Source organism: Cydia amplana, chromosome 7 (genome assembly GCF_948474715.1).
Source record: "Cydia amplana chromosome 7, ilCydAmpl1.1, whole genome shotgun sequence".
NCBI classification, from domain to species: domain Eukaryota; kingdom Metazoa; phylum Arthropoda; class Insecta; order Lepidoptera; family Tortricidae; genus Cydia; species Cydia amplana.
The window spans coordinates 13990449-14016557 of record NC_086075.1 but is presented as its reverse complement, the minus strand read 5'-3'; the positions used below and the strand labels follow the sequence as shown (position 1 = coordinate 14016557).

Genomic DNA, 26109 nt, shown 5'->3' with positions numbered 1-26109 from the left:
CGCGCAAATATCAAATTTGACAGGTTAGATCTTAAACATTATCGTTATCGTATCTTGGTGATGTCTAAAAGATATCTAATAGATGTCTATTTCAAAATCAGAATCGGGCCCAAATTGTTCTACTTGAATGCGCTCGTTTAAATCTTACTTACTTCTTACTTCCTGTGGCGCAACAACCCTTTGTCTCGGTCTTGGCATCCTCTACAGTGCTTTTCCATTTGCTCTGGTCCCTAGCTCGTTTGAATCATTTCCTTTTAAGTAGAGTCTATTACTCGTTGTACAATTATGAATATAGCCTAACTCAACTCAGGTTCGCAAAATAAAAGAAATTTTATATACCTACATCGTACTTTGAAAGTAACTTTCTAGGGCTGAAATGCATCACTTTTGACCCGCTTCAAATATTAACAATTACATAGTCAGCAAAAGCGTTTCATCCCAGTTGTAGGCACATATGAAAAGTGAACTTTCCGAACAGTAGACATGAAAAAATAATATAGGTACCTATCGTGAACAATGTACGATAAATTGCGAAGGCTCTAACGTCGTACTCGTATATCACGTTATAGAAACTAATATCCGACCTGAAGGAGCCCGAAGTCAGATGTCGAACGATGCGCGAATAACTTTTCGACAATAGCTCTTTCTACGTATTGTTCCTAAAATACTTCGCTCGGGATCAGATGTAGGTACTTAGGTATTATGATGTATTCATGCGAAAGCGGAGCTGGATTGGTACAAATTGTGATAACATTAAGAACTGTTTGCTTTTGCGGTGAATTACAACTGAGCTGAAGTTGCTCATTTTTCTTTAACTAATTTTTTTGAGTCTGAAATAAGATATTTGTAAGCACGAAGGCCACAGTGGCCAATTCAAACCTAATTACCATATCGCTAAACTGGGAATATTAAAAAGGCGTCGTGTTTCAGGGGCTTCAATATCATTTAGATATTCATACTTGAGATTTAATAATGGTTTCTTGAAGTCATCCACGGGATATTAAATCTTCGACAGTTTGACACAGTAAATTAATCCCTATTCTTAATTCTTCCTTCTAACTTGATTTTTTTTAACCTAGGAATACCTTAAGTACCGTTCTCTCACAAACACTACGTCTACGAGCCATACTTACAACCACCCATACAAACGCTAGGTATTATTATAATAGCCAACGTTTTCCCAGGAGACGAATTCATAACTACAGATGTGCAAGCACAGGAAAAAAAGAAACTTTCATTTCGGAAATGGCTAATTTCGATTTCTATGCAAAAATACGAGAAGTTACCGAAAATATTCCATGTGCGAAATTCGCAATTTTAGAAACTTTCCGACCCCACTTCAGTACCTACTCATAACCTATCTTTACAATATGAGAACCCAGCTGTACTGAATGCCCACGATTTCATGGTTCCACGCAGTAATTATATAACACAGCGTATCATAATATTATCACACACTAATCAATGAAAAATATATGCTAGTACCTACCTAATAACAACCCTGGACCTGAGGGGTAGATAACAAAATTTAGATTTTCCCTTTGATATAAAATAAATAATTAAGTTCATTAACCATTATTTCCAGGACTACCAATACCGGCCAATGTCCCTCCAGTCGTTCCCGTTCGCGAACAGCCCGGACATCGTTCGTTCTATCGCGTCCAAGAACTGGGAGCTCAGCAACAACCTATCGCCCATGGCGCTGCCTGCTGAACTCAGGCCCGACCCCGTCAAGCGATTCGATCCTATGCTGCAGACTAATATCATTGGTAAGTATTTTCTGACTGCATACGAGTAATTATAATTAACAACTCTATCTATAGCGAGTTAATTTGAATACTTATCTAAGAATCATCTCGACGGAAATGATTATCTGTTAAAAAAAAACAATGGTTGGGGGGCTCTCCGATGCAAAGTACAGCGGTTCCGCCGGCAACTTGCTGACACAACTGGCTTTTGTAATGTGTTATTTTAGTTTTAAATTGTAGTACATATTATGTGTGCTAGTTTTAAAGTATTTATCTATAGGCCATTACTGCCATTAATAATATACCTAATTATAAATATATTTTTTTCTTTCAAAATATATAGGTACGCTTTCTTTGGCGTCGGGGGTTCAACAAAAGTCAGAATAAAAAAATCAAAATCGATAGAGAAGTACAACTTATGTGCCAGCGTATTTTTTATAATTTATAACACATTGGCTCTGGCCATTTTTTAACATTTAATGTGCTCCTAAAATGTTTTGTACCACAATGCTCCCAAGTAATCTTAAATCCTCAGTCCTATTAATTAGAAATTTAGGTCCATGCTTAAATTTAGCCTTTTCATCTGAGGTACAGAAGGCTTGGCTAAAGGAAAGTTTCAAGACTAGACAGAGACTAAACTTAGTTTCAATGTACGAAAATTAGCGCAAATTAATGTTTCGGTTTCTTGATAAAGTGCCACGTGCCGGAGCATGCGAACTTGGACGACATTAAATAAAATATATTTTTGCCTCTAGTGATTATCATTAGTCTTCTTAAATGTTAGTAACTATTTTTCTTGTGAACGTGTCATCATCTTCCTCGCGTTGTCCCAGCATTTTGCCGGCATTTTCTTGTGTACGTGTAAGCACTTTTAATTTATTCTGTTTTAATTTCTCTAACAGACGGCACACGAGGCTTCGAAATGTAAACCATTCAAAAGTGTTATTAAGTAGGTATCATGCGTTCAAAACGCGAAAGTTTTGAAATGTTTAATTAGCAATGTTTGTTAGGCGATACGTGATATATTTATATACCTAAAGTATAGGAACCTTCATGAACAAGCACATGTAACTTTGTTCTACCGCCCGTACGTACCTTCTGTGTATGCCAAAGTTTTGATGGTTTCAACATAAAACATTAGATTTAAGAAGATACACGTTTAAGTACATAGAAAGTGTAATAGATTATTAATGTGTACACTCAACTTTTCAATACGACAGCTAGAGACGTAAACAGAATCCTGAAAAAGCATTACCCCTAACCACCGTCACCCACCCCCAAGTCACTAACCACTGTAATGAGAATTTTCTCTTATTTGGTTAGGCTAGAAAATGCCCTTTTTATTGTCTTTTGAGACCTACCGTACCTGCTGACCTGTAATAACTACGTTTTATTGTATAGCTGACTTTAAACCTGCTTGCAATAGTTGCAATGCTGTTTGAGCGAAAGAGGTATCTAACCTTAGTTTCCTAGTGGTTAGTGCACCGTCATGTACCAATTAAACTTGTCTATAGCAAAATGTTATTACCACGAATCAACTTTTATGGCATGAGCACTAAACTTGACAGAGTTAAATTGTGCAAAACGGGAAGTGGTTCGTGAAAGACGCATTAAACTTTTATTATTATGACTGTCCGTATTTTATGTCCCGGAACATTTCGTTTTATGTCTGGTCAGAAATGTCAGAATAGATTTGTAGCTTTTAAAGTCTAAGTAATACCTAGTTAAGTTTAGGAATTTGCGTTTATAGGAAAGCAAATTCCTAAAACTTAACCCTCGGCCCGAATGCTCAATTTAAAATAACTTTATTAAAGTGAAGTTGTAAACTAAATCACAGGGAATGTCTTGTCTTTTTTTATATGAATTGGTTAATCTTTATTCAGCAAGCATCTTTAATTCTTTATGCAGCAGACTAGAGGTCAGCATGTATTGCCTGATTCAGATTCACTTGGAGTGGGTACCTACCTACTTAGAAAAATTAATAACTCTGTGTACCTAGTAAAGATATATATCATGATTCATGATGCAGAACTTTCATTATCAAACTCAAGCAGCTTTCTCTCAAACAATTATGTTTCGTACAGTAAGTATACAGTATACCTACCACTTAATATTATGTCCACACGACCTTGATCTTTAATTAATCAACGCACGCATTAATTAAATTAAAATTGAAAATTTCTCAAAGTAATATTAAAGACACACGTTATGTAACTTGTGTCTTTAATATTACTTCGTGAAATTTCAAACAGTGGCGTGCCTGGAATAGGGAACACACCCACGCATCTTATTCTCCTCCGCTTAGCCCAAGCGAGCTTTTGCCTAACAACACAGAAAACCGCCTATTGGTCTGTGCCTAACAAGTAACACCATCCAATATTATAGATGACGTGACAACGAAATCTGAAGACTAGATAATCTCAAGACTACTACAGATACTGGTTTACTTAAGCCGAACCCTAGCCTGCGGTTAGTTGGCGTTAGGAATTATACTGGGCCGAGATAGTCCGATCGCTTAGCACACTACTTATAGTTCACTAAACCAGTATAAAGATGATATCCGATAACGCATTTATTGGTTTATCTAAAGCGAACGTAGCGGTATGAATTTTCAGCCTGTATTTGCCTTCCTAACACCCCCAAACGCGGTGTGAATATTTGAAGTGTACTTAATCTATTTTTAAGTTGCTCTCCTATATTCAGTTACAGTTCTCGTTAACTTGTTGCCTTGATGTGGTCCTTGTGGTTGGTTATATTTTCGGATTTTTCGGATGAATGTTGCCTTGTTATACACGGTGTCGCTATCAGTACAGATCAAACGAAGACCAATGAAAGAAGAGAACCATAAGAGCTACCGATGTGACTCCCACGTTTAGCGAAAAATAATTCAAACCTGTCAGGCTGTCAAGTGGCCATGACAGCATTCGTATTCGTATTTTGGGCTAAATACCTTCTCAAGAGAATCTGGCGCCTCTGACTACATAGTTACTTAGTGTAAGGCCTGAGTGGACGCTCGAAGCAGAGCGTTCGGCGGGGCGTGCAGCGTGGCGATGGGCTCACAAGTGATTTGAGCAGCGTGCACTAAGGCCGCTACTATACGTTTGCATTTGTTTAACATGCACGCAGCACGCCCCGCCCCGTTGCACGCCCAACTCGAGCATCCACTCGGGTCTTACACTCACTGTGTCCTATTCCTAAATGAAAAAGAACCTCCTCCTTCTATGAAATTGAAGTAGGTTAATAATTTTAAACAGATTTTAGCTGCTAAGAATTTACTGAAATAAAATAAACGGAAGACATTATTAAAGAGCCTTAGCAGCAGTTAGATGTCATTCTGATATCAGTGTATTCGTATTGGCCTATTAGTTAGGAATAGGTGCCTGCGACTAAACAGTTTGTGTCAACTAATGTCTCTATTGTTTCCAGGCACGTCTGACTACGACCGCGACGGACCAGTCATCACCGAGGAGGAATACGAGGAGATGATGGACAAACTGAAAGCCGCGGACACCCTGTATACCGAGTACACGCTTGAGGAGATCATCTACCAGCTCGCTAAGGTGAGGTCGTCTATGGTCTTGCCACTTCTTACACTGTGACGACGAGTATCTACCCACACGTTGAAATTCCTTATTGCTGTACAAACCCTGTCATCAAGGACTGTACTCCTGTGATAGCCTGAATAAAAGCAGGCGATATCTTGTATACTGAGTAAATCTAAACTCGAGGTTACCTACGGCCCGGCCATCGTGTAACATGAAAACCTGGACCCACCAGATAAAACGTACAAGTACCCTGGACGTTTCACTGAATTCGTGTAAATATTTTCCGGAACATGGTAGAAAACTATTTTTATCTATTTTAAAAATAATAATTATAGTTTGTTGTTGTTGTATGTCCTAGGGCACCCCGGAGGTGCATAGGGCCTCCACAAGATCCTTCCACGCCTTCCTGTCTTGAGCAACCATCTTGGCCTCGTTCCAGTTCAGTCCTACGGCTGTCAGCTCGTTCTCTATGCTGCGCCTCCAGGTGTGCACAGGGCGTTTGCGGGCTCGCTTCCCGCCCTGAGGCCGCCACTCGAACGCGATACTGGCGATGTTTGTATCTCCTCTTCGCAGGGTATGACCGATCCATCTCCACTTCCGCAGCGCTACTTCTTGGGCGACCGGAGGTTGTCGGCACATACTCCACAAATCCTCATTTCTTATGGTCTTCGGCCAGAATATGCGGAGAATCGACCGAAGGGACTTATTGACAAACACTTGTAGCTTGTGTGTCAGCCCCTTTGTCACTCTCCACGTCTCACAGCCGAAGAGCAGCACGGACTTGACGGTGGATTCGAAGAGGGAGATTTTTACGCGGCGAGTGAGAACGTTTGAGTCCCAGACAGGCTTGAGTTGAGCAAATGCAGCTTTTGCCTTCTTAATTCTGCTCTCGACGTCTTCGTCTGCACCTCCCTGACATGTTAGTGTACTGCCGAGATATACAAACTTGGAGACTGATTCAAGGCGATCGTTTTTGAGCAATAATGGATCCGCACAATCTGATTTTACTCGCATGTTGACAGTCTTCCGTCGGTTGATTCGCAGGCCCATGGCTTCAGCTTCCTCTTGAAGGCTCTCAAGTTTCGCTTTAAGATGGGCTAACGATGGCGAAATCAGCACGATGTCGTCGGCGTAATCAAGATCATCCAGTTCCTTAGTACCCCAGTTAATGCCTCTTGGTGTTTCGATCACTTTCCTCATCACATCGTCGAGAAGAATTATGAATAACAGCGGTGACAGGAGGCATCCTTGCTTCACACCGGCAGTTACACTTATAGGCGCTCCCATTTCCTTTTCATGTATCACCCTGCATGTACTCCCTTCGTACAAGGAGCGGATTATGCGGATGATACACTCGGGTATGCCCCTGCGACGAAGGCTGAATTATAGTTTAGACGCGTATATTTAGGTTCGAATCCTACTGACTGCGCCAGTGGAAAGTCCTATAAGTAAAACGCAAGCTGGGCACTAACTGACTTTATTATGGATCTACCCAACATATTATAATTCCTGGCATACTCTAGTTTTTAGGGATACCTTGACATTTCTTGTGCCACTTATTATACACCAAGAATACCAAGATGCTTTTTAAAACCCGCCCGAACGCTCCCTGGAAATATACGGGGAAATCCGACAGCTCGACAGCGTATTGTGAGGAGAAGTAATTATTAATTTGTGATTGAGATACGTATTATATGGTGTCACCGTCGATACATTTCAAGATTATATTTTTATTTCAGATGATGTTCTCTCAATCGCTGTCCCGTGACCCAGCGACAGCACGCGCCGCCACGCAACGCTTCATGGCGTTCTTGGAGCGAGAGGCCGAGCGCGGACAACTCTCGAGGACCATCGAGAAGAAAGTGCTCGGTGAGTTTCATATAGCGGGGACAGACTGGGTAACAGAATTATCCGGGAATGGGCGACCGCAAACCACAAAAAAAGTTCCGCGCGTGATTAAATGTTCGGCCGACTATTGCAATTTAGAGCAAGGATAGCTCAGATCACGAACTGTGCCAACCATTCCTGCCATTAAAAAGACGGCAAATTAGAAAAATATTCATCCTTGATACCGCCTACATTTCCGAAGGCACCTACACATTTTTGGAATTAACAGTAGTTTTCAAGAAATAGTTGGTCAGACAACATCAAACCAATGACGAGAGGGGCAGTTTTTCCAGTTTAGACTTGTAAAATTGTAGCCCTATATTTATCAACGGATGCAAAAAGATTGGCTTTTTGTGATGCGTGTAAAGGCACCTGCAATATCTTGCATAACAGACGAATGCGCGCAAATGTATTCGTCAGACATAATCTTACGAGTCATGCATCCACGGTAATTGGACGAGAGGGGCATGTATAGGTAACTAGAACTTTATAAAATCAGATAAAAGTGTAAAGGGTCACTTAGAAATAACGAATATTGTTTTAGACGTGATGATCGCCGCGCTGACTGACACCATTGGGGACCATCCCGAGCTGATGCAGGCGCGGGACAACATCGGCATCAACCCCGCTAACCGGTACGCTAGTTTTATTAAGATATATTATAAGCACTATTCAAGTTAATTGCTTTTGTTAAAAAATAATTACCTACATTAATGTTGCGTTTTAGACCTGTTCAACTATCTTGCGAAAGTTGTTTAATCTGGGTTCCAATCGATGATGTGACTAGAGAAAGACCTCTAGAACGCTATTCATATTTTTTGGCAACCGTATTATGGACATTTTTCAAAAACTGCTGGCTGAACGCACTGCACGTAATGCCTTATGACATACAAACTGGGCACTACATACAAAAGGGGCTTTAGTTGAGTTTTTTACCTTTTGTTATTCGTATCCTTAAAAAACTTAAGCGATTCGTATCGACTGGACCACGAGAAAATAAAAACCGGCCAAGTGCGAGTCGGACTCGCGCACGGAGGGTTCCGCACCATCAACAAAAAATAGAGCAAAACAACCAAAAAAACGGTCACCCATCCAAGTACTGACCCCGCCCGACGTTGCTTAACTTCGGTCAAAAAATCACGTTTGTTGTATGGGAGCCCCACTTAAATCTTTATTTTATTCTGTTTTTAGTATTTGTTGTTATAGCGGCAACAGAAATACATCATGTGTGAAAATTTCAACTGTCTAGCTATCACGGTTCGTGAGATACAGCCTGGTGACAGACGGACGGACGGACGGACGGACGGACAGCGGAGTCTTAGTAATAGGGTCCCGTTTTTACCCTTTGGGTACGGAACCCTAAAAACAGACTCACCCTTGTTTTTCCTCAGACTGATGCGGCAGTTCCTGGAGGCGAGCTCCGCGGAGCCGAGCATGTCGCGCGCCATCCTGGCCGCCTACAAGGACGAGCTGCTCAAGGGCGTTCCGCACAAGATGGGCTTCCCCGCCAACTAAACCACCCACCAAACCCATGCTGACGACTCTACACTTCACTTTTTATTTTATTTTGTATTAAACTTTTGAACGCCAAGACCTTAAGTCGTCATAACTAGTCGTGCCCACAGCGCCGTGGGCAACTATAGCTGTTATGGCGTACGCTGTCAAAGTAACCTTTACACTTTCAAGTAAGGTTTACATTAGCTCGCTTGCGGCCGAGACCTTGGCGTGTATATGACTTTTTGTTTATGGCGTAAAGCGTTAAGGATGTCTTTAATTATGGCCTTTCTGAAGGATGTTTTTAAGTTTTTTTTTATGTACTTCTACGATTTAGATTTCCGGTATTATTTCTTATTTGGGTAGTGTGGCACGCCTTTCAGAAGAACGTTTCTTTATATAATTTTTAAGGTATGCTATCCCGGACAATGGGGTGATTTATATTTTATTTTATTTTATGGTTTTCATATTCGTTATTAAGATAGATTTGTTTATCATTTAAAAAGGGAGTTTTTATACGTAAACTTAAGGATACTTATATTATAGATGGGCATTAAAATTTACCAAACGCTGTGTATTACTAATATATAGACTTTCTGTCCCGAGTACATACATATAATATATATTAATCGTTACATTATAGAAACCAACATTTCGGCAGCCAAATGCTCAAAATAATTATTAACTAAGTACATGGTATGCTTATCAAGTCTATGAAATGAAATATATTACTACCTATAATTTTTAAATAAGTAATATTTTTAAAATATTACCTAATACCAGGGATCGGATACCGGTATTTTTTGTATGGGAACGGAAACGGTATTTTTTCGTTCTTTGCTAATTACTTCATTTCTAATTGGGCAATCTAATAATACGAAGTCGTAACCTAAAAACACAACTGAGTCCTACATTTCGAGTATAAAATAATTCAAAAAATATGGTTATTTCTAAGTTTTTGCAAAAAACCGGTTCCGATCCCTGCCTAATACACCAATGAAATTCCATACCAAGAGTAGGTATCCAATTCACTTCTGTCGATGTAAATATTTTACAGCTATAAGTGTATTCATATAATGCATTTATGCGATTATTTTATTAATTTGAGCAAATATAAGGATAAGAGTATCAATGACATATAATACTATGTACCAAAGAAATACCAAATATGAGATTTGAGCAAATGGAAGAGATTTTATTAAATTAAAATATACCTACTAGTTATCTATAATTTAATTGTTAATGTTTACAATGCGCGTATTAAATGTTTAAGTAAATACGTTTTTGTATTAAAAGATAAATAAATAGTATTATTTAGAAGTAGCTTTCAGTGTTTTAGTAGTGGATATACTTGTTTAGCATTATTTTACTGGTAAAATTATCTAAGTAGTTTATAATTTAAAATATAAGTTACATTGTAGCATAAGAAGACATATTACGATATGATATAATTAGCTAGTCAAATATTCTTCATATTTTTCTACAGCCTAAATCTTTATGAGAGATGTGCAATTAATTCAGGTTACATAGTTAAATATTTGAAAAGGTCTTCCCTTATAGATTAGATACAAAATCGTAACTATGCCCGTCGAATAGAATAAAGAAATCTCAAAGATTTTAAAATATTTACTGTAGTATTTAATAAACTGAGTATTGCTTATAGAAGCAATACTCAGAGACAGAATTTCTGTATAGACAGAAAATTTTAATTGGTTTAGTCCCTGTATAGAAACGGAAAAATAAAAAAGTTAAAAATTGGAATTCAGATTTGTTTTACCTTTACAATGTTTAAACATGAAACATATATAATTGTGGATAGGTGTCAAAAAAATAACCAATATAATGTTTTGTTTTCAACTGCGCTTTTTCAAACAAAAGGGGTTATTAGTTAAAAAGTCAATAAAATTTGCTTGCTTTTGCCCCAATATAATAATAGCTTTTACTTCCATACCTCTGCATGCATATCAAAATTAAATAAACATATCCCTAAATTGAATTTATTTTTAATAACAAATCATTTTTACGCAGCAAAGCGAATTAGTTCTATGCCTATTTAGGCAAAATTTTACTGATGTAAATTTGAAGGAATTGCACATCACTATTATGTATCTCTCAACTCTACTTATAAAACAACATTTACATACTTCATAGAGAACATATTTTATAAAAATAGATTAGAGCCATGTCCTTCTATTAGAATCACAAAATATATTATTTAAAGTAAGACTTGAAATATTATATTAATCAGCATTGTTGGAAATAATGCTATGTTAGTGATCGGCAAAATTTATTATATTTATATTATTCTTTGAAATATATTGTGGATTTAATAAAAAAGTTTAAATGTCATTAGTGTTTCATTTGGATTATCCCGAGAGTAAATTAACAAACAGAGAACAGGTATGTTTATTTAATTTATTCTTAAAAAATAGTCATAAACATACATTGCGTAAAACTATAATATTAGTAAAGACTTGATAGTGGAGGAAACGCATTTGCCTTACTCACCACAACTTTCTTGTGTTGGTATGAAATATAACCTTTAATCTTCCCATCATATATCATGTTGGCAACAATACATTGTGTCTCATCGGCATCAACGTCATGCTGTCCCATCAACTGTAGAGCCGCTTGGAAGCTTGCTATGTCAATCTGATGCGTACCCTCCGCCAAAAAAACTTTCCTAAACAAATTCCTATATGCCGTAATCTTTAATTTCTCTACAATCAAGTAAATACCAGCTCTAATAAAGAATATCTCATGTTCCTCCATTACTCTGTCAATGCCTCTGAGATCTCCATTTTTGACAGCTGATACTAAATCCCAAAACTGCATTAAGTCATATTTCTGAAGTAGATCTCTGGCTGGCATGAAGCCTAGTAGCATCTTCACGGGTACTAAGTAAGTTAGTATCAGTCTTTTGTTTCTGCTGCTTTTGTAGTGGCACTTTTGGAATGCGAATGACAAGAATTCGTCAGCTGAGCGGTAGTCAGAGTCGAACATTGCTTTACGGCCTACAAAATACCTGTATGTGATCTGCTGAGCTAGTGGAAATTGATCTTTGAATGGTGATGAATCTATTGCTCTAATCAGTGGCTTGCATAGGTGCAACTTGTTTATTCGAAAATAGACTTTAAGGAGTTGGTTTACAAGGTTCAACATGCCCAACCTCTTGGTGTCCTCATCGGAAGATCTGTTGTCTGCGGCACACACTCTGAAGCACGCTAGTAAGCTCTCTGCTGCCTTTTCCATGATTTTGCCATTACATTGCACTGAAAAGATAACAGAATAATATAAGAGAATATTGATATAACTGCAGTAACCAAACAAATTTGGAAAAATAAAATCACAAAGTTGACAAAAGCACTGGGCGGCTAAGGAATACAAGATACCTGAAGTTTGAAAACTTATTTAACTTTAATTGTTTTTTTGTAGATAGATATATTGTTTTGACGTTAAGGATTGCAATATGTATAAGTGTGTGCAGCAATGTAGGTTTAGGTATATTCAAATTTCCTCAATTGGACGAAAACTAATGCACCTACCCTAGATGTTACTGGGTGGTACATAATCATGGTACAAAAGTATTATATAGAATTCCGTATGCTCAAGAAACAATTTATGTACTTTACTTTCAAGTTTCACCTTTTCACTACTTATCATAAGCAAGAGTTTTCTTTGTAACTTACTATTAGCACCCTCAGCCGTCTGAGCCACCAAGCGCAGGTCCAAGCAGACGGTGTACATGAGTGGCAAACTCCAGTTCTCTTCCTTCTGGTTCTGAAGTAGACGCACTACCGATGCCACACAAGAGCTCTGATAGTTGAACGCCTCCATGTAGTCTTTCATGAAAAGTGCCTGTAAGATTAAATTTTATGAATAAGGAAATGGTTTAGCATATCTGGGAAGAAGATCATTGTTTGTTCCTCTCTATGGCATAACGACAGCTAGGGACAAACATCGATCATCAACTGATTAAGTTAGCAGCCATTTATAAATAACGCCATTAGTTGTTAGCAGTAGCGTAACTACTATACTGGGGGAGTGGAGTAAATTTACTGATTGGAAGCAAGGGGAGCTCGTGGTCTTTCGGTCACATTGGCGTCCCTCTCGAGTCAATAGCCTTTCCCAACCTATAGCTACACTACCGTGGGACCACTTACTCTGACACACAACAAGTGAGCTATGACGATATCGTCCAGCGGAGCCACGCAGTTGCCATCCACAAGCGACGCGATGTCGCTAGACCGTAGACTCCTGTTCCCCACATGCTCGTCTCGCAATGAGAACAATCTTGCCAGAACATCCCCCTGTGCAGTCCTGAATGCTCGTTCAACGTACTGAATGTACTGATTTAGGCTATTAATTGTCATGGACATGTTTATGCCTAATTAGATTGATTTCTTAGCTAGCAAAGTTTATAGTGAAAATATTGATATGTAGGGTCAAATTTTACGAGCGTATCGCAAGTCGATTTAACAATGCTCTCACAGGCATGTGGATATGTAAAATAAGTCTGTTTATAAGCCGGCAACGTTGTCCAATATCCGTGCCGAAAAATACAAAATGCCAAAGCAAAAGCATAACCATAAGCAAACGTCCCAAATCAAAACTCAAAACCAAAGCCAACTGTCAATGTCACGAAAGAAATGGACGTCAAAATGAGGAATGAGCGTTCCTAATTTTATACGAAAAAATGTACAATTGATTGTATTATGTTTAAGCTGTGGCATGCTGTGGTTTAAGTTTCACTTTGCTAATAAATTATAGCATTTTTATCCAATTTAATTTAAAAAGACCACGAGCCGTAATTAATCTTCACAATGGCTACTTTCCATCAACAATTAATTCGATAATAATTACTTGTTTTGGAGTGCGCACAAAATATCGATCTGTTCCAAAACTAACGAAATATATGTTAAGGCCCCAGTACACAATGGGCCAGCGTTGGCCATTATGGAGGACGCATTTATGCGTTAGAGGTAGCAAGTGATATTGCTATCTCTTTCTACCGCATAGCTGCGTCCCTTGGACTGGCCGGCGATAGCCCACTGTGTACAGGGGGCTTTACTTAAAGACACCAAGGCAATACATTATAAGTACATTTGATCGCGGTCAATAATAATAAATGTATAAAAAATACAAACAAATGACCGCACTTGTATTGTAAAGTACTATTAAGGGACGTTTTGCGGGACACTTTGGCAGCAAAATTGATAACAATACGTTAAAATTTCGGAACGTACACAACTGACAATAACAGACAGTGGCATTTGACATTGACATTGACACACACACACCCGCCTAGCCGATTTGCAGCGTGTAGTGTAGAAGTGATTTTATTTAATATTAAATAACTCATAACATTTACTATGGAGGAAAACGTAGCTTTAGACTCAACAAAGCAGAGGAAGTTCAATAAATCAATTAAAGGAATTAAAAAGCTTTTAAAGGTAAGATACTACAATATCGGCTATAAGAGGTTATGTTTTGAAAACGCGTTTTACTCAAATGAATTATTGCAGAAAAAAGAAGATAAACCTCACAAGCCGGCAGTACTGGCCCCTAAGGATGACGAAAGTAAGAAAGAAAAGGAAAAGAAGAAGCGCCCAGACAGAGGATTAGTCTATTTATCTCATATCCCGCACGGATTTTACGAGGTTGGTTTACACTTAAATTACCATGCTTACACCTGTAATTTTTGTATGTTTATCTTTTGGAACCTTAATGATGAAGAAGAAACTTACAATAAACACCTTCCAATACATTTAATTGAATATTATACATGTAGTGTGAAAGTTTTATTATTTTATTATCCTCAAATATTTTTTACGTCTTGCCCCTGTGTTGTGTTTATTCGAGTATTAGTAGTAGTGCAAACCCACTAGAAGTTAACAGTATGTTCGTAATAGTGCCATTAATTAGTATGAATGTCTTTCAGCATGAGATGACGCAGTATTTCAAGCAGTTCGGCATGGTGACGAAGGTGCGCGTGATCAGGTCCCCGCGCACGGGCCGCTCCAAGGGCTACGCGTTTGTAGAGTTCCGTGAGCCTGCCGTCGCTGAGATTGTGGCCGAGACCATGAACAACTATCTCATGGGGAAAAGGCTGATCAAAGGTATATCTATAACTTTATAAGAAGCTTCAGTCTTTCAAACCATAGAATGGAGGCTGAAAACAACTTTGAAGTTTCAATTTTAACACTTTGACTCACAGTAAGAGAGTTAACACACTCACTGCGGCACTGGGCCAAAAAACCTAATACAAAGTATGGTTAATTACAAGTCTGGGGGCATGGCAGTGCCCCCGCCAAGTCGTTACACTTACATATATCATACAATAGTACATTAGTATTTATTCAAATTAAACAAATTAAAACTAACAAAAATCAATTAAACTCAGAACTAAACAAAATAAACTTAAGTAACAAAGTTACACTAATTGCTGCAGCAACATAATATGTTTTGATTTCCCCATTATCACAGCCCTTTACATCTAAGAACAAATTAAATGACTTTCTATGATTTTTTTTTAATTTGTGTTAATATTTCAAATAGGCACTAACTTTAAATTATAAATTGAAATAAACATCATTTTTTCCTCTTTACATGTTTATAACTGGCCTTGTCTGTACCTACATATGTTTTTAGCTGCCATCATTCCACCTGAAAAACAAAAGCACAGGGCCTTCAGGAAATACTGGAGCACCAAGCACAACCCCACTGCTCACAGGAGGATTAAAGAGAGAAAGGTATATTCAACATCAAAATTAAAGCTTGTATGTACAAAAAGCGGCCAAGTGCGAGTCGGACTCGCCCATGAAGGGTTCCGTATTTAGGCGATTTATGCCGTATTAAAAAAAAACTACTTACTAGATCTCGTTCAAACCAATTTTCGGTGGAAGTTTACATGGTAATGTACATCATATATTTTTTTTAGTTTTATCATTCTCTTATTTTAGAAGTTACAGGGGGGGGGACACACATTTTACCACTTTGGAAGTGTCTCTCGCGCAAAGTATTCAGTTTAGAAAAAAATGATATTAGAAACCTCAATATCATTTTTGAAGACCTATCCACAGATACCCCACACGTATGGGTTTGATGAAAAAAAATTTTTGAGTTTCAGTTCGAAGTATGGGGAACCCCAAAAATTTATTGTTTTTTTTCTATTTTTGTGTGAAAATCTTAATGCGGTTCACAGAATACATCTACTTACCAAGTTTCAACAGTATAGTTCTTATAGTTTCGGAGAAAAGTGGCTGTGACATACGGACGGACAGACAGACGGACAGACGGACAGACAGACAGACAGACATGACGAATCTATAAGGGTTCCGTTTTTTGCCATTTGGCTACGGAACCCTAAAAAGAGACAACATTATGCACTAGAGATTCTTTTTGTATGTATATATGTTAACTTTTTAGCGTGGGTAGCTAAATTTGACCCAATTTCCGATTGAGTTGAAATTTTGCATACATATGACAATTAATATTGTGATGACATGGTGCTGATTTGATGATGGAGACAGGGGTTGGGTAGCTAATTGTTTGTGTTAGTTAGAATTGTCTCAATGAGTATTAGGTGCCTGTGGAAAGAAAAGTTCAGTCAGCGATAAAAACTTGTACCAAAAATGATTTTTTTGCCAAAATATGGATAGATAAATATTTTTCTGATTGTTTATTTTGTAACTATTAGCTTCAGTTGTTAATTTGTGAATAATTTGTTAGTATGTAGTTGGGTGGATCAACTATTTCTTGTTGTTATTCTGTCCAGTCAGCCAGGAGACAATAGTAGCATAGTTTGTTAGAAGACATTGTACACCACCTTCTTCTGACACGCTTGGTAGACGACCCTCAATGGAAAGGGTTTATAAGTATCACAAAAATGCGTGTTTGGTGAATTTAAATGCCTAAAAATCAGGTTTTAAAGAATGACCCAGGAGAATGTAACCATGGCAACGAGTGACAAGAAAAGGTTGATTTACCCAGATATCTGGTGAAATACCAGATTCATGCCTTTAAATATGTATACTTAACCAATGTTTATTGAAATTACAGGCTCATAATGCTGAAAAGACTGATGCCGAACATTTGAAGAAGGCCAAAAAAATGCTTTTAAAGTAAGTAGCTTGGCAGTCACAAATATTATATCATGCTCAAGAGTCCATCATTCATATACAGTTTTTTATTTTTATTTTTTTTAACTTATTTTTATCATCATCACAAATATCACAATATCAAATTTATAGTTTTAACTTCACATAATTTAAAGAATTACATATATGAATGGTTGTAAGATAGTTCCTCCAATTTTTATTCAATTTAATTTGCTTTGCATGTCCCCATATTGTACCAATTGAATATATTTATTGGTATATATATTTATTGTAATTAAGAATAAGTGTTAATTTAATCTTATCTCTAAGTACCTACAATGTTTTGACGTGTAATGTATCCGTGCATATACGAAATAAAGAAATATGAAATATAGCATAATTCTGCGTATCAATAACAATCACAATTTTTAGTCTTCAGAAAACCAAGAAGAAGCTGAATGACCTAGGTATAGACTATGATTTCTTCAAACCTGTTGATGTTCCTGCGGCACTGTTAGACAATGTGAAGGTTAAACCGGAGTCAGAAAGTAAACCTGCTAAGACAAAGAATGAGGTAGAAGAAAAGAAAAAGATGAAAACAAATGCTGCACAGACAACAGAAAAGGTTTGTACGATAATAACTAGGTCCACTCCGAGCGAGAATACTTGCACGTTAGGGCTCGTTTAGACGGGACGAGAACTCGCATGCGAGTTTGATTTCATTGCGTCGTTTGATGGGTTGACTGAATTGATGTAACCTCAATGGTCCGCAATGTAACTAAAATCGTATACGAGTTCGCGCGCCGTCTAAATGAACCCTTATGCTCGCTCTGTGTGGACCCGGCTAATCAGCAGTTATTTCAATGCAGTGTGTAAATTGTTCAAAATTCATATACATACATTATTAATTTTTCATATGAACTTAAGAGTTATAAATTTTTAAGCTTTCCAATTTATTACAAAGTTCTCTACCTAACTTTCTATGATAAATAAGTCGCACAATATACAACAAAATTCAAACTGATAATAACAATATTTTCCAATTGATTTGCTTGTTTCATAGTTATTGATCATGCTTAAAAATAATCTCTATGTGTTAGGTGACAAAAGAAAAGAAGCCAGAAAGCAAACAGAAATCTGCTGAAGGAAAAAGCAAGAAAGACGTCAAGAAGCCTCAAGAAAGTGATAAGGCAAAACAGAACGAGAAACAGAAGAAAATGCAAGCGGCTGGCGTAAAGTTGCCAGAAAACTTCATCAAAATTGCAGAAGAGGCGGAACAGAGTGACAGCACTTTAGATTTTGACTCTGATGAGTATGAGAAGATGCTGGCGAATGATTCAGACGTGTCTTCTGGTGATGAAAGTGATGATGATGATGGTGAAGAGGAAAGTGATGACGAAGGGGAAAGTGGTGATGAAGAAAGGTTAGTCAATTGGCGCGGCTGGACTGTTAACCTTTTCATATCTTATACCTTTAAACAAGCAATTCTTGTATGTATAAATATCTAGGAGACCGAGCTTTGCTCGGAAAACATATACAAACTCAAAAATGCGCGTTTTTCCAGAGATAAGACCTAGCTAGATCGATTTTTCGCTCCCGAAAACCCCCATACAGCAAATTTCATTGAAATGGTTAGAACTGTTTCCGAGATATCACTACATAGTATAAAACAAAGTCGCTTCCCACTGTCAGTCTGTCCCTATGTATGCTTAGATCTTTAAAACTACTCAACGAATTTTGATGCGGTTTTTTTAATAGATAGCGTGATTCAAGAGAAAGGTTTATGTATAATTTGTTAACCCGTGCGAAGCCGGGGCGGGTCGCTAGTTATGTTTATAAAACAGACACTCTTAATTTAGTCAAACTGATATCAATTTGCTGTAATTTTTCAGTGAGGAAGAAATACCACAGTTGATACCATTCAAACATAAGAAGGGAAAAAAGCCTCTTGTAGCATTGCCTCCGCCTAAGCAGGCCTCCAAGCCTGCCAGTGGTTCTAAAGCGCAGAAACCTCAACCGCCTCAGCCCAAGAAAGGGCCAAAGCCAGCTAGTGTTGCACAGGGCAAGAAAGTACCTCAGGCTCAGCAGGGTGTGAAAAGGAAAAATCTCCGTAAGTTAATTATTATAAATTTTATCTTTAACACATATGCTACAGTTCAGTATTGTTCACACGGCACATATTGGTGTTAAACGAATAAGGGCTCATTTAGACGATGCGAGAACTCGCATGCAAGTTTCATTACATTGCGGGTTTTGATGTCCGCAATGTAACTAAAATCGCATCCGAGTTCGCGCGCCGTCTAAACCAGCCCTAAAGCAACTACGCAACTACTATTGGGATGACTTTTGTAAATTAAGTCACGTGGTGACGGCAATACACACAACTTGAGATTAACATTGCCAACTGCAATGCAACCTATGCTATCACATGGCGCGTTTTAACTTGTATCGCGATCGGTGATCTGGGGCCCGTTTCTCAAAAGCTTGTAACTTGTAATACAAGCGGATGTCACTTTTTGACAGCTTTTGTTAGAAAGGGACTTCCACTTGTATTACAAGTTACAAGCTTTTGAGAACCGGGCCCCTGGATTTTACTACCGCCGTCCACTTATAATGTACGATTATATCTAATATCTAAATACAAACAACCGCTATTTTAATTTTCTTGCGACTGGATTTTATAAAGTATTTTTTTACAGAACCCGAGGTGTCACCCAAGAAACCGAAGTTTGAAAAGAAAGATAAGAAGCCAAGAAATAAACAATTTAAAAAGAAAAATAAAGCATAAATAATTGTTTATAAATAGTGTTTTTATTTTTCCATTAAAAACAAAAATACATTTGACAGGTACATTTCATTTATTATATTAATGTACTTACAAATTGTAATAGAATTCACAGATGATCAGAAAATAACGTCTATTTATTGCACTATAGCTATAGTATTTAAGTATTGATCAAAAACACCTAGAATCTAGTTTAAAATTGACATTGGTACCTATATTATTGGGGCAGGGATCACGGAATTCGTCTACAATTCTTGATTAGGATCCTAGGGATGTACACAGTACATAAAACTACAGTTCTAAACTGTACTACTTATAAGAAGGATTCATTATGCATGATTATGCTTAATCAAATCATAACAAAACAGGAAGGTTATCGAGCCGTGAGTGATGGTAATTATATTAACCTTTTCGGCGCCGTGTCAAACACAAAAGCTGTCTCTCAGACGCCACGTCACCGAAGTGTCAAAACTGAAATTGAACTTAATGCATAATATTCACCTAGGTCTATGTTGCTCTGTGGTCTATGACCGATTAATACGTCTTTGGCGTTGGACCTGCGGTGCGTATATATCGGTCATTGGCGTCCAAAAGGTTAAGTATAGTTAGTATACCTACACTAAATATAGCGATCATAAAATGCAACTAAAATCGTATACTTACAAACGTCGCCAATGAAGCATTTTTACAAGTATGAGAATTACGGATGTTTATGCACAACTGTTGGTCATTGAAAGCATTTAATTTAGATCCGTAATTCCCACAAAATATGTGCGTTTCTGTGTGACAGACAGGACAGGAATAGGTTGTTTATGAGGGAATTGATTTCACTGTCACTGGAGTTAACTCCAGGGTTAACCCTTTGACCGCCAAAGACGTCATCTGACGCGCGCGGCTACAGCCTAATCTCAACCTTCGTGCATTCCGACAAGGTTCAAAATGACGCGCCGCAACAGGAGTGGGAACACCACAGGATTAAGTCCAAAATGCTTTATTTTGTCTTATGGTATGGACACTAAAATACCACACCGACAAATGAATTAAAAGTCATTAATAGAAAAACATCTAAATACAAGTAATATGAAGAGACAGCTAAACAGAAGTAATAATATAAGTGCTATGTATTTGAACAGTATTTGTACTAAAACATTTAGGGAGAGGAGAGATAAGATTAAGTAAATGTGGGTATCTGCTGGCCTACTAGGCTATAGGTACAATCCCACTTGGCACCTATAATCGGGTAAAACCCAGAAAAGTACTAACTTATCTGTCACAGATTTTCACTAACATATACAGGGTGGCCCATTTAGATCGGTCAGTATGGGAAAATCTGAAACTATAAGACATACGACGATCTCTTCTTAGGAACCATGTCATCGATTTTAGTAACAAGAAAAACTGCATTCATACATTTAAAAAAAATGTGTACTTAGCTCGGGAATCGAACCCGGACGTTTTGAAAAAAAAAACTAAAATTATTTCTATTTAGACTGTAGGTCTTAAGCAGTAAATGTTACTATGAAACATGATGTCTGAAATAAATAAAATGCATTGTTTTCATATCCTGTAATTTATTTTAGTATGTTTTCGAAATGGCCACCATTTTTTTCAATACATTTTACATAAAAAAAATTTAAATGTATGAATGCAAATTTTCTTGTTACTAAAATCGATGACATGGTTCCTAAGAAGAGATCGTCGTATGTCTTATAGTTTCAGATTTTCCTATACTGACCGATCTAAATGGGCCACCCTGTATATCGGAGTTTTACAATGATGGAACTTGGAACACGTCTAAACTATGTCACAACCTATGCTAACAGATATCGTTGTTTGTAAAAAAATAAAGATATAAAATAATATCATCAATTCAGATAACATTCCGATAAATTTAATACTAAAGATACCTACAGTATGCATATTTAATAAGAAGCAAACACACCTAACATTGAAACTATTTTGAAAAATAAATCATTATTTACACAAACTCATTTGTATATATTTGCCCAGACTGCTCAATATTTAAATGGATTTTGTTTATCCCAAACATCAACCCATACAAATGGGTTATTTGACCTCCAGGTTGGCATTACATTACGGTCTCCGGGACTTCAGGTATATTTCAAAAATTCCAATTGTTTCTATACGATGAAACATTCACATCTACTCCGTATCATCCAATTTAACAATAACCGGCCTCTCATCTTCATCATCAGCGTCCAATCCCGTGAAATCCCACTGCAATTTCTCTGTTAAATTCTCCTTGAACCGTTCAATCATCGTTAGCAGTCGTCCATCGACTTTGCTCACATAAGCCGTTCTGAAGAACTCTCTAAGCTTCTTATAGACTAGGTTCTTGTTCATGACGATATCTGCTAGGAAATCCTCGGGCATCTCCTCGATTTGTATCTCAATTGTTCTTATGAAGTGGAAGAAAACGCTTCTGTATTTGTGAATGGCGTCGTCACACGAGCAGAGGAGTATGACGAGGCTTTTCCAGTGCTCGAAACATTCGAGGGAGTGCCCGATTAGGAAGCAAAGGTATGCTAGTTGGAGCTCTCCGATGATGTGAAGCGGCCTGGAATAAAAAAATAAAATAAAATGTAACTTCTATATTTTGTTTAATTACACAAACGGGTCTACCCAGTGTTGTGAATAACGCTTATGTTAAGGCTTAAAGACTCGAGGAAGACTCGAGTATATTTGAGAATTGTATTTATTTTACGCGTATGGATGTAAGAAATCGTCTTTTCCGCCTTTCAGGCGTTAAGTCTCGAGAGTCTTAAGAGTTAAGCCTCGAAATGAGCGTTATTCACAACACTAGGTCTACCGCGATATAATTTCATTGTTGTTACCCACAATGAAATTATATCGCGGTAGACCCGTTTGTGTAATTAAATGTGTGTTAACGCGAGAGTTTAAAGTGTTATTCTATAGTTCGTTTTTTTTTAGCATTGGAAATAAGGTAAACAATCTTGATGTGTCTTTTAATTGAAAAACACATTTTAAAAATAAGTTACGGCTAGTATGTAACAATAATTATGAATCTAATACGATCATTTATATTCTTCTGCTTTCATAAGTAATTTGGTAATAGTTACTGATTTTTTAAAAGCGTTTTTCAATTAAAAGACATGTCAAGATCGCTTACCTTCTTTCAAGTTCTTTCTAATGCTAAAAAAAACGAACTATATAGGTTATGTGTTATTTTTAAGATAAAGGATACTAGGAAGGATAGCATATAGCAAGCGTCCAGCATTAACTATGGGTCCTTTTATGACAGCATCGAGCAAATAAGGTCAAATAACGGTCTAGATTCTCAGGCACGGTTTTGTTGTTTATTGACGCTGGACAGCAATATTTTCCTGCATGAGAACCCACTTTTTTCTCACTTCGCTATGCGGTAAAACTCTCATTTCACAGAGTAGTTATTTGCAGTTCTTTACCGCGCATCTGAGTTTTAAAGTGCGATCCCGCACCGAATATGCAAGTCCGCATTGTCAAGCAAAAAGGTGGCTTGAATTGTAACGAAGAATGTACAGCCACGTCTAAAAATCTCGATACGAACAAAGTGCCAAAAATATATACACTACCTTACTATATAGGCAATAAGGTCGTGTATTGTATACATATTTTTGGCACTTTGTTCGTATCGATATACTTACTCGTCGTGTTGCGCGATCATCAGCTCTAAAGAGTAGGACTGGTCTAAGTAATGCTTAGTGATCTCTTCTGGAGTGGAGCCTGGAGGGTATTTGTCCTGTGGTATTTCCGTAAATCTCATTGAAGCGCCTGCAATGTGAGATAAACATGTTTGTTTCCAAATTTTTTTTTAATTTCTTGATCTAATTTTATTAATTTGATATTAGTGCATATAACTAGGTTGTCATTGCTAATGTTTGACAATCTAGTTACCACCAAAAATTAGAGCTCTTTAAAGTGTCATTAATTGTCTTCATCAGCAAAATTTTCGCGTATTAATGCAAAAGTATCGTGTTCTAAAGTCTATTTTTTTATTCGGTAGACTGAAATGACAGTTAATAGTATGAAATGACATTTCATGTTCATACTATTAACTGTCATTTCAGTGTACCGAATAAAAAATATTTAATTTTACTTTTAACGGTTTAGTACTCTATCTAAATAAAGTTCCGCTTAAAGTTAAAATGAAAATACAGAATATAAGGCAACAAAAAGTTGAATCCGCAATATCCCCGCATGCATGATTCTCAGTCATAAGAAAGTAAAAATTAATACCTGGTACAGGTTTCAAGTCCGGCAACATGGCATTCTCCTTCTCAGCCCTAGTGACTCTCTTGGCTCTCTTAGCATCGGACTGTCCCGGAGTGTCTTCCGCACCCTCCTCGGTCGGTGTTTCGGGGTCCTCCTGGCTCTCCATTGACTCGGACTTGGTGCCTCGCGGCCGGTCTTCATCCGTCATTGAGAGGAGTTCCACTGATGCTCGGATGATACCCTTTTCTGGAGACAGTTTTGTTGCGAGTTCAGCTGAAATGTTAGATAAAAGTTTAATTTTAGCACAGTTTACTGTTAGTGGAATATTTGACCAACATGAAATATTGCAACTATTTGTGCAATAATATTTTGAAAAATGTAAGTCTGACTTTAATAACATAAGACTAAGCAATTCCTTGATATATGATAATGCTATTGGCTTATTTTCAAATTGAAAGAGTTATCGAAACTCGTAGGTAACATTTTTGCAAAAACTATCAATGACCTATGATTGCAAATGGTTGTGCAATTGTATTCATTGCTTCATTGATAGGTTAATAATTTAGAGAGCAGTAAGTCTGAATGCAATAATGTAAGATCTTTGCTACTTTTTCCCTGGCTAGTTATCAAATAGTAAGATTTTAAGAAGTTTATGCTAAAGTCTATTTTTTTATTCCGTAGACTGAAATGACAGTTAATTGTATGAACGTGAAATGTCATTTCATACTATTAACTGTCATTTCAGTCTTCGGTAGACTGAAATAAAAAAATAGACTTTAAGTATTCAGAATTTCACTTTGTGACATTGGTAACTCCTTTTCTAACTCCAATAAAGATTTGAAAAAAGGCTGTTGATGGTGCATTGGGACATTGTTTAAGACCAATACAGTAGTTTGTGTTTATTTGAATTGTAATATTGAATAGTTGAAAATGTGTTATAGTACAGTATGCATTAAAAAGTTGTTTTAAATATGTTTATTTGGAACACACGGTTACACACGGGGCAAGAAGAAACCTCGAACAAGATGGGAGGATGAACTCAAACTCACAGCGGGCCCGACCTGGAGAAGAGTGGCCCACAACAGACCCCAATGGAAAGAGCTATAGGCCTTTGCCATTTAGAACAAAATTAGCCATCAAATCATATTGCCCATTACCTGTTATCTGTGATGTAAGCAGCTTCCATTTCTGCCATATCTCGTAAGGGTACGGAGCCAGGTGCCGATCCAAATTGAACAGGTTGTCCTTCAACCGCTGGATGCTCTCCTCGCTTATCTCCTCCGTGCTTATGTCTTCCGTCTTCTTGTCCCACATCTTTACGAGAAACTCTTTCTTGTGGAAGTAGTGCATGAATCCAGACCTAGGATAAATTATTTACAAGATTATGCTGCTCTTAGAATACAAATGATCAGACTTTAAAGCCAAGACACACCTTTGTTGCTCTTTTTATCTAATCTTAAATTATACACCCCATTAAGCAAATTAACGCATAATTTGCAGAATATGTAGGTATAGTAGAAAACTATTAAATTATGTTTTAGGAATAACAAAGAGCCAGAAATCTTGATTAGATTATTCTAAATATTCCAAGTAGTTTATTTGGACACTTAATTAATTTGCAACTTAGAAAAGCCGTATCTGGTACCCGAGCGACGGTTTGCGGACTCCTGTTCCTAGCAATCGAATGATTTCCGGGTAAAGAAAGGACCAAGCACAAGTTCTTTAAACAGCCAAAAGTTATGAAAAAACCCATTCGCTCACCTCGGGCACACGTCCCCGGTGCTCTTGCTGACCGCGGAATAATGCACGTAGTGCAAACCCGGCGGGATCATCTTAATTCCACGGAAATCCTCATCAGTGTTCCAGCATTGCATGTCAATGCCAAACTGCGTTTCCTCGGGTACTCCGAGGAACACGAACGTCCCGCCCTCGACGAGGAGCTTCTTCGCGGTCTCCTGGTCCATTTTGTAATGAACCTTTGCCGCAAGTCAATAAAATGAGTTAAAAATACACAAATCAATATGTTTACATTTGTTGAGAATGTCAGAGGTTTCACTAGTGATAGTGATGTGACATGACATCTAACCTTTTATAGGTTGTACCGGTTGGTCGATAAAAAAGTGGTTACTTTGAAAATGAAAAAGAATTAAAATCTTAGTCCTTTAATACTTGATATCAAAAGTACAACATTATTTTCATCGGGATGCATAGAACAATTTTGATAATTAGGTACGTGCGAAATATAGTTTGTCAAAGCACTGTCTCATTTCAAACATAGACAGAGACAATCAGTATATTTGTCTTACACTAGTACTAGC

The 26109-nt window shown here is 37.4% G+C and overlaps 4 protein-coding genes across 4 annotated transcripts in view; 2 read left to right on the top strand and 2 right to left on the bottom strand.

Moving 5' to 3' along the window:
• LOC134649775 (uncharacterized) overlaps positions 1-8748 on the top strand; it is a 77155-nt gene extending 68407 nt beyond the window's left edge. The window contains exons 8-12 of the mRNA XM_063504604.1: positions 1586-1769; positions 5175-5308; positions 7033-7162; positions 7725-7815; positions 8572-8748. Of these exons, the coding sequence (XP_063360674.1) occupies positions 1586-1769; positions 5175-5308; positions 7033-7162; positions 7725-7815; positions 8572-8695 (663 nt within the window). The 3' untranslated portion in view covers positions 8696-8748. The remainder of the gene's footprint in view (positions 1-1585; positions 1770-5174; positions 5309-7032; positions 7163-7724; positions 7816-8571) is intronic.
• A 2200-nt stretch (positions 8749-10948) lies between these two features.
• On the bottom strand, positions 10949-13257 carry LOC134649593 (PCI domain-containing protein 2 homolog). Its single transcript, XM_063504413.1, has 3 exons — positions 12838-13257; positions 12364-12532; positions 10949-11946 (listed from the first exon to the last, which is right to left on the bottom strand). The coding sequence occupies exons 1-3, from the start codon at positions 13051-13053 to the stop codon at positions 11138-11140; spliced, it is 1194 nt and encodes a 397-aa protein (XP_063360483.1). The 5' UTR covers positions 13054-13257; the 3' UTR covers positions 10949-11137.
• Positions 13258-13979: 722 nt separating this feature from the next.
• Positions 13980-19576, top strand: LOC134649492 (MKI67 FHA domain-interacting nucleolar phosphoprotein-like). Its single transcript, XM_063504248.1, has 9 exons — positions 13980-14127; positions 14200-14334; positions 14616-14793; positions 15326-15426; positions 16736-16797; positions 17206-17398; positions 17874-18196; positions 18666-18883; positions 19473-19576. Exons 1-9 carry the CDS (start codon positions 14047-14049, stop codon positions 19559-19561), a joined length of 1380 nt encoding a protein of 459 aa, XP_063360318.1. The 5' UTR covers positions 13980-14046; the 3' UTR covers positions 19562-19576.
• Positions 19577-21628: 2052 nt separating this feature from the next.
• On the bottom strand, positions 21629-25860 carry LOC134649491 (protein AAR2 homolog). Its single transcript, XM_063504247.1, has 5 exons — positions 25553-25860; positions 24949-25151; positions 23816-24064; positions 23224-23350; positions 21629-22136 (listed from the first exon to the last, which is right to left on the bottom strand). Exons 1-5 carry the CDS (start codon positions 25753-25755, stop codon positions 21722-21724), a joined length of 1197 nt encoding a protein of 398 aa, XP_063360317.1. The 5' UTR covers positions 25756-25860; the 3' UTR covers positions 21629-21721.
• Between the last annotated feature and the right edge of the window lie 249 nt (positions 25861-26109).

Excerpts from the sequence above, each read along its gene's own strand:
- LOC134649593 (XM_063504413.1), bottom strand. The coding sequence starts at position 13,053 with ATGTCCATGACAATTAATAGCCTAAATCAGTACATTCAGTACGTTGAA. Across the intron at positions 12,533-12,837 it reads CTCACTTGTTGTGTGTCAGA|GCACTTTTCATGAAAGACTA; the intron begins GTAAGTGGTCCC and ends TTAATCTTACAG. Across the intron at positions 11,947-12,363 it reads GACGGCTGAGGGTGCTAATA|TGCAATGTAATGGCAAAATC; the intron begins GTAAGTTACAAA and ends TTATCTTTTCAG.
- LOC134649492 (XM_063504248.1), top strand. The coding sequence starts at position 14,047 with ATGGAGGAAAACGTAGCTTTAGACTCAACAAAGCAGAGGAAGTTCAAT. Across the intron at positions 14,128-14,199 it reads GAATTAAAAAGCTTTTAAAG|AAAAAAGAAGATAAACCTCA; the intron begins GTAAGATACTAC and ends GAATTATTGCAG. Across the intron at positions 17,399-17,873 it reads CTGCACAGACAACAGAAAAG|GTGACAAAAGAAAAGAAGCC; the intron begins GTTTGTACGATA and ends TCTATGTGTTAG.
- LOC134649491 (XM_063504247.1), bottom strand. The coding sequence starts at position 25,755 with ATGGACCAGGAGACCGCGAAGAAGCTCCTCGTCGAGGGCGGGACGTTC. Across the intron at positions 25,152-25,552 it reads ACCGGGGACGTGTGCCCGAG|GTCTGGATTCATGCACTACT; the intron begins GTGAGCGAATGG and ends AATTTATCCTAG. Across the intron at positions 22,137-23,223 it reads ATGATCGCGCAACACGACGA|GCCGCTTCACATCATCGGAG; the intron begins GTAAGTATATCG and ends TTTTTATTCCAG.